At 29.0% G+C, this 8,216-nt stretch overlaps 1 protein-coding gene across 1 annotated transcript; it reads right to left on the bottom strand.

Moving 5' to 3' along the window:
- Positions 1-369: 369 nt before the first annotated feature.
- On the bottom strand, positions 370-7,941 carry eIF2alpha (eukaryotic translation initiation factor 2 subunit alpha). The gene is made up of 6 exons (XM_014422192.2): positions 7,822-7,941; positions 4,459-4,701; positions 3,928-4,156; positions 2,872-3,104; positions 1,792-1,907; positions 370-596 (listed from the first exon to the last, which is right to left on the bottom strand). Exons 2-6 carry the CDS (start codon positions 4,694-4,696, stop codon positions 429-431), a joined length of 984 nt encoding a protein of 327 aa, XP_014277678.1. The 5' UTR covers positions 4,697-4,701; positions 7,822-7,941; the 3' UTR covers positions 370-428.
- Positions 7,942-8,216: the final 275 nt, after the last annotated feature.

Below are 8,216 nucleotides of genomic sequence, written 5' to 3'. Positions count from 1 at the left end.
ACATTCGGGTTTACACGAGCTCTCAAGACATCAAATGAGACAGAAAACAATTCAACATAAAACACAAGATAAAAAAAAACACATAAATTTTCAAAGCTGATTACCGATTTCAAGCAGAAAGAGTTTTACCCTTTAACTTGTTCAATCAATATTTCCTCATATGCCCGAGAAAGTCTCAGGATACAATGAAAAATTTCTCAGAAAATTATAAACTGTTTTTAAGGGTAGAAAAAAAAAGAATTTTAATATTAAAATTTTGAAAGGTGTAATTCAAAATGTTTATTATTTCTTAATAAATCATAGTTGATGACACCATTCACAAGCTTTACTGTCATACTTGTACTTAATGGGAAGTTTATAAAGTATATATCTATTTATATACAGAAAAATGTATTTTAACACAATTATTAAAATAAATAAATTATTTTTTAATCTTCTCCATCTTCATCAGGGCTAGCACCATCAACATCGGCTGCATCATCTTGCTCTTCTTGTTCCTCTTCGTCATCATCACCAGCGACTTCAGCATTTTCTGCTTCAGCTCTTTCCATTTGCCTGGCCAATTCTGCTTCATCAGTAGCAGTGACTACTTTAGGCTAAAACAGTCGATAAACACCGTTTAATTTGATAGATCACTAAGAAAATAAATTTAGAATATTTGAATATTACAGATCTAATTCTGTTGCGTAAGTTAATGAAAAAATTAAAACAACACATCTAATTAATCAAGATAATTATTTATCTGAAGTTACAATAAGTAAAAATATTAGAATTAGGAGAAAACATATACACTACATATTGTTTATAATGACCTTGGACAAAATAACGTATCGGTTTAGAATAAAATATTTCTGGACCTCTGATTCTCAAAATCTTAGATATATATTTCGTATCGGATAAATAAAAATATGGTTATTAGAGCTGATCAAACATAATGACTCATTTTAAGGATTAAAGTATTTTTTTGTTTATTTGAAAAAAATAAACAGTTCTCGCAATAATAAATAATAGATGGATGCTAAATATTAACGATTTTGATGAGTAACTAAAAGAGAAAAAAGGAAAAATATAAAAATACAATTTGAACGGAAAAAGCCGAAACCCCCCCCCCAATCTTTCCCGATTGTATTACATCTTTTGTTAAATTGTATTCTTAGTAGAAACAACATTTCCCACCTAAAGAAACACTAAAATACAAATTTTTAAAGGAACAGAAAAATAAAAAATTTTCGCCTCCTCTAGTCTTTAGAATTTTTTTGTTCAAAATTAGCAATAACTTCAACACGAGTATACACAAAACTTGGGGACAACAGCAGGGGAGGGGGGATAGTAAGTTTAGTGGTGCTAAGTGCATAAAGCACCAGATTTTAATTCTAAGGACTTCACTGATTCCTTTACAAATTCCCAAAGGCCAAAACCTACCTCATCTTACAACACACTCATATTATTAATAGCAATTAAAATGTTCACAGTTTCGTAATATAAGTCAGTTGTATTTCTTAACTGATTGTTAAATAAAAACGTGTGGAGAAGATGGTTGGGGGGTGCGGTCAGCATATAAATGAATAAATATTTGTTTATTTGCCGACCGCACCCCCTGACCATCTTCTCCACATATTAATCTACAGTCAAACATCAACACTGAGAGTAAATAAAAACGTCTGATTATTAATTAGTATTATTTACTTCCATTATAAATCTCAAATAAACTCTGGTTGGCTGGTATAAGACTGTGGACCGAAGGTTTGAAGATCTGTTGTATACAATGTAATGAAATACAAAAATACTTACTGCCATTTGTACTTGAAAAACACCTCCTAATGAAGTGATTTCTTGCTCAATAACATCAATGGCATTTTGAAGGGCCTTTAATCCTTCCGATTTTTCAGGAGTTGCAGTCGTCATTACTAATAAATTAAAAAAATTAATTTTACAAACTAGACATGAAAACTTTCTAATCAATATTAGAACATGAACATGTGTATGAATATATCGTTGTTGTTCTCAAAAAAGGACAAATCCGACAATACTATTTTTCTATATATATTTACATTCATATAATTTAATATTATACTATATATGTATATATATATATATATATATATATCCAGATCACTAATTTGTAACCATTAACTAATCTAAAAGGTTTTGAAATTAAGCCAAATTTCCTAGTTATTATTCTTATTTTTTTCCCTTTCCATATAATTTTATTAATATAAAATAGTGAACATAATAATAATAGTAATTTATTTATTTGTTTATGAGGCAACCCCTGTACAAATAGAGTTAGCCTGTAAAATACATAATTTAATAATCATTGTAGTAGTTTTACATAAATGGTGAATTAAAAATCATTTATATAAGCTAATAATTTATGAATTAAATGATATTAACAATAATTTATAAATTATTATATAAGCTAATAAGAAACAGTAAACCCAAACAGGGATTATCTACATTAATCAGAGTGAAAAAACAAAACAAAAACGACATTACTTATTTGATAAAATAAAAAAAAAAAAAACTATACATTCTATTGCGAAGATAGTTATCCAGTTCTAAGTATAAGGCTTTGTGTTACATATATAAAAAGAAGTTTAAGATCTTGGATTGTGAGAGTACAGATAAAAATTCATACAGGTTTTGGTTACTATAGCTTGATTTCGGCATGTATCAAATTTAGTTCTCATGATATGCAGGGTAGTTTGTTAAAAAATGGAAACAATCCTCTAATGCCATTCCCAAAGTAGTATATACTTGATACTATATGTGATTAGTTTAGTTTAATCACAATGATTTCATTTAAGCAAGTTTTAATAAAATCTTTATTAATTTAGTACTGATTTAAGTATTAGTTTAAAACATACATACCATATAATGGAGGTGCGATGAGATTGATTTTAATAGGCAATTCTTCCGTAGATAAAGCTAAACCAGCTTTAAGCGCGGTTTTCACAGCGTCAATACCTTCATAGCCATAACATGCTACTTCTATATCTGAGCGTATTTTCACAGCCTGGGAAGTTAATTTTCTTTTAATGTTTGTTAATAAAACTTCCTGGGTTTTTTCGTCTAACCCACATTCCGCAAGAATTGAGTTATCACTAAATGTAAAATACATTTTTTTAAAAAAGAATATATAGAAACATAAAAAATAAATATAACATATAATTAGTATACTAAGATATCTACTATAATAAATCATGCATTACAATCAGAGGGAGAAATGTTGATAAGGAACTAATGATTCATATGTGAAAAGATTTTAGTCACTACAAGGGTGACGGTTTTAATGTTAATCTTTTTTTCAAGACCACAATTAGTAAATGGATTATTATAACAGATACTTTCTATACCTAGGTTTTGCCAACTGTTAAATTAACTCATGCTCATTATATTTATAACTACACCAGTGCTCTGATTAATGAAAAATGCATTTATGAAGAGTATTAGTTCATAAATACAAGTACACAAAGTACAAGCACTAATTTTATTTTAAGTACTTTTTTTTCATAATGAGGAAGATTATTAGTGATATTATAGAAGTTAAAAAATACATAAGTACACATCAGGATTGTACAAGTCAGTGAAATCGTACCACGAACAAACTAGTTAGTTTGTACTTTATTTTTAAACAGGACCCAGGCCGATCAAGCCCTAGTTTTTAAGTAATTCACCAAAATTGACATATACGTCTGTAATAGTTCTAATTTTGAAAATAAAAAAATATTTAGAATCCTTTATTTATTAGGCAGATCAGATTTGTTTTTTAATTTGAATTCTTAATACTGTAATAATTAAGAACGTAAAAACCTCAAATTTGGAAGAAGATTAATTCGAAGAATACTTAGAGTTGCCAATGAAAATTGCACTCATTGGCTTGTTTATAACAAAATAAGTATTCAATTCATTCATAGAAATACTTACATAACAGCTTGTTTAAAGAAGTCATAGGCAGAGGCCTTTTTTTTATTTCTCTCCTCAAAAAACCAAGCTGTTCTTTGATATAAATCTTCCAATTGTTCATCGGTTTCGTAATGCAGAAGCTCTGCAACATGCCTTAAGATTGAGTTGACAGCTTTCGCTTTAGCGAACCTTTCAGTACACTTTTCAACATCTTCGGGTGAAACACGCCGTTTGCTCAAGTCAATATAACCTAAAAATAGTTTTTAATTTAGTAGAGAAAAATAATATTGACTTATGATATAATTAATTTGAAATGTCATATTCAGCAGTTATATTTCTAATTATAGGTATAACTTAAATAAACATACAGTTTTTGATAATTTATATAAATATAAAAAATATTATTTTTAATTGAATAAAATCTTTTAAAATAATCCAAGCTTGGATAATCAATCAGTCCCCAATTCAATTGTGACTTAGATTTGATTATAATATACCTGATATTTTTCCAAAAATTGTTTAAATAAATTATTGACAAAGAAAAACATTTACCTTTTTCTTTATCTACCCTAATGACAACAACAGGTTCAGTTTTGCCGACCCTAATGAGTTTGTTAATTGATCGTATACGTCGCCTGGACAATTCAGACAACAATATCATTCCTTCAATATTGTTGTATTCCAATAAATGAACATAAGCGCCCATTTCTGCAATGCTTCGAACATTTACCATAACGACATCTTCAACCTCTGGGTATTTCTCTTTGTAAAACCTACAGCTGAGCGGCATTTTTCCTGTAACAAAAAAAAAAGTTAAATTAGAACTCTTAATTGGCTTATATAAGTAGAAGATGTGCAGTCAATGAAGAACATAAATAAGCTAAAAACTTATTTATTAGTGCCAATGTTTTGGCCAAAATTTCTTCCCTTCATCAGGGCTGCTTGGAAGAGATCGGAAATCCAAGACAATCACTTGGATTTCCAATCTCTTCCAAGCAACTCTGATGAAGGGTAGAAATTTTGGCCAAAACGTGGGCAATATTCAATTCAAAAATATGTTTATTAAAAATAATATACAAAACATAAGCCACCACACAGCAATTAAAAACATACAAATAATAAAACTTTTTTTTTTTAAATACGTTATATAGCCTAAAAACAATGATTTTAACGTGTCAATAGTTTATTTAAAATAACAATATAGTATTTATATTTTAAGAAACACATCAATGGTAACAAAATGTAGTATGGCTTTAATACCTCAAATACTAACCAACCAAGCTCTTTCCTGTGTAGCCCATCGTACACAACTGCTCTCCAATTGTAGCCTAACAAAGTGAATAATTGCTCTGGAGAGCAGGTCTACTACCCAAAATATTTCATTTTAATTTCACTGTACAAGTTGTACGGACAAGTTCCCAAGAAGAGAAAGGTATCTTCCTTTTCCTCAGAGTTACAGACCAGGCAGTTATCCATACTTTCATGTGTCCACAGTTTCTAACTTAAATTCAGTAATTCCACCCTACCAGCTTATAATGTTGGCACTAATAAACAATTTTTTTCTTACTTGTGTTCTTCACGGACCGCATCCCCAACCAACTTCTCCTCATATATATAATACACAGTCAACTGGATCTTATGATCTCATCATTAATTGTCTTATATTAAAATAAATCATAACTTACCAGTTAAGAGTGAAATTTATAATTGTGCTGTCTCATACTGATAAAGAAGCAAATATCCAGATTACCTTGTACTAACTAAGACCTCATACAGACTAGGTCGTACCATGATGTTAATAGTTGTAAAAAAATTTAGTGGGGTGTGTATATCATAAAACTTTCAATTACTAATCGACTTACATTCCCAAACTTTGTGTAGTTTGGTAGGCTCATGTTAAGTCCTCACAACTTCTGTGAATTTCGAAAAAAAAAAATCTTAAGACCAGGGAATGAGAAAATTATGAACAAAAAGTTTGCATTATTCTGTTATTGTAAATTAATGTTATAAATTTATATTTTAAGAATGTAAATTTTGTTCCTGCCAACAACACAACAGGTTTAACAAAGTTGTAATTCAATCGAGAAAGATAGAATAGGTCTCGGCTTTTCCTATATATCCTTATTTTTTTTCCCCTTTCCTCCTCCTAATTCATAAAATTCATTAATATTTTGTGTTTATCCATTGTTTATTATTGCTAACAATAAGAACTCTTTATTTATTTCAAACAAATATTAACATTTTTGATCAGGAGTGAAGAAATATCTGATCTTTGAAGGAAGTTATGGAAGAGGCATTAAGAATAGGCAAGGAAGCAGTTCTATTTGATTGAGTGTAAATACTGATTAGTTGGGTTATGGTGTTTAAATAGAGGAACATAAGATAGGGAGTTCAGTGACATAAGAAGGTTTATTATTTCTTAGGATTGCAATAGAAAAGAACCATAAAAGATTGCAGTTAGCATCAGGGATAAAGCCACTTTAGAACAGTATAATAACTAGCGATATATATGGATCTGGGAATCCCAAACATAAATGTTACAAAGCAATTCATAAGAATCTGAGTACAGTGGGTGTTGTTTAGCTCTTTTTTTTACTTAAAACGGTCTCAAGCTAGAATAGTTATAATAATTAAACTAGTATATACAACTTCAATCTAGAACACAAGTTTATTAACCGAGCCCATAACAATTTTGAAGAAATTAACTATTTACAATTATTTGGTTATCCAATCTAGGATGGTGTAATATATTCAAGATAATGCACATTATATTAAAGTAATAAAGATCTTATCTAAGTATTATGAACACTACAGTTTCTTAAAAACTTTTACATAGAGAAACATTCAAATATTTGAAAATAGAACAAAGAATTAGAATAGTTACCCTTAGTACTTGGAGTTCCATCAAATTAATGAACTTAAATAATTATGGAAAAATAAGTTTTAATAATAATCATAGAAAAAGTAGTTTCAACAAACACTATAGTTTTGCTTTAATATAACATAAAATTCCAATAAGAAACAATGGTACTATTTCACACCTATCACTCTGACGTGACTGTGAGAAAATATTTTCTCACATAATGGGCAAATTGTCAACCAATGTTGACAGTTATAACTTTACCCAATAAAATTATTCATATTTAAGCTTGGCACCCACCGAAAAGAGTGAGGTTTGGACTTTTGTAAGCAAAGTAACAGCTGTGATCCAATTTAAAAAATAATAATAGTGCAAGTTATAATCTACAATAAGAAAATATAACTTACAAGTGAGTACATGCTCACCATCCATCTGGAGTGACACTTAAATACTGTCATGAAAGCACTTAATCCTTTGGTAATGATGTCAAAATACACTGGATTACTATTAAAACCAACATACCTTTCAATCCAAAAAAAAACATTATGGAAATAGAAACTTATTTCTCAATAAAATGACAAAAACTTCTTGTTATATTTAATAGAGCAATATTTACTAACATATTTAAATTATGTGAGGAATAAAACTTAGATATTTAAATAAAACCACTTTGAAATATTTAATTAAAATAATTAGCAACTGTAGCTATAGAACACCTACAGACTACTTACTGGAAAGAAAACAAAGTAATACTGGTGGAGTGATAGAAAACAAATAGAAAAAGCAACAGGATATCCAGGCAAAGAAAATGAATTCTAAATCACCAATAATCGTAGTCCGACTTTATTATGAACCCCACTACTTTAAAATCCAAATCAGTATGATCAGAAAATCCGAAAGTTAAAATAAAAGCAAATTAATGTTGATTTCAAAGTAAAACATTATCAAAATGAAGTATGAAAGATTGGAAGAAAATTCTGAGTTATAATCAGGGAAAAATTAGGTTCTCTCACATTCATTAAAAAAGTAATGTAATAAAATAATTGATTACTTACTTAAGTTAAAGTTAACACCTAAAATATGTTTAAAACTTAGACAGCACGCGTTTGATTAGTTCACAGCGACCTGAAGACACGATAACTAGACTGCCTATCGATAGTATAATTTCAAAAAGATTTTTAAGTACTATGTGAGACGTCATTGGAAGGCTGGGAAAATTGATCTCTCATATAAACGAAATTCTACGATTGAACATGGTTTTATGTATTTGTAATTCAAATTCGTATGGAAATAAGAATACTCATTTCTCATAAAATAAATTAAAAATAATGTGCAGCAGACCCGGCCATAACGAAGCTATGTAAATAGAAAAAAAGAATCTGTACCACGTCAGCCCAAGAAAGTTCTTGGATTTAGTAATTCATAAAAAGTAGTTTTTCCAGATCAACGT

This window comes from Halyomorpha halys, unplaced genomic scaffold, assembly GCF_000696795.3.
Source record: "Halyomorpha halys isolate HHAL.00 unplaced genomic scaffold, Hhal_1.1 Scaffold361.1, whole genome shotgun sequence".
Classification (NCBI taxonomy): Eukaryota; Metazoa; Arthropoda; class Insecta; order Hemiptera; family Pentatomidae; genus Halyomorpha; species Halyomorpha halys.
Note: the sequence above shows the minus strand (reverse complement) of the source record. Positions and strands in the feature narration are given on the sequence as shown.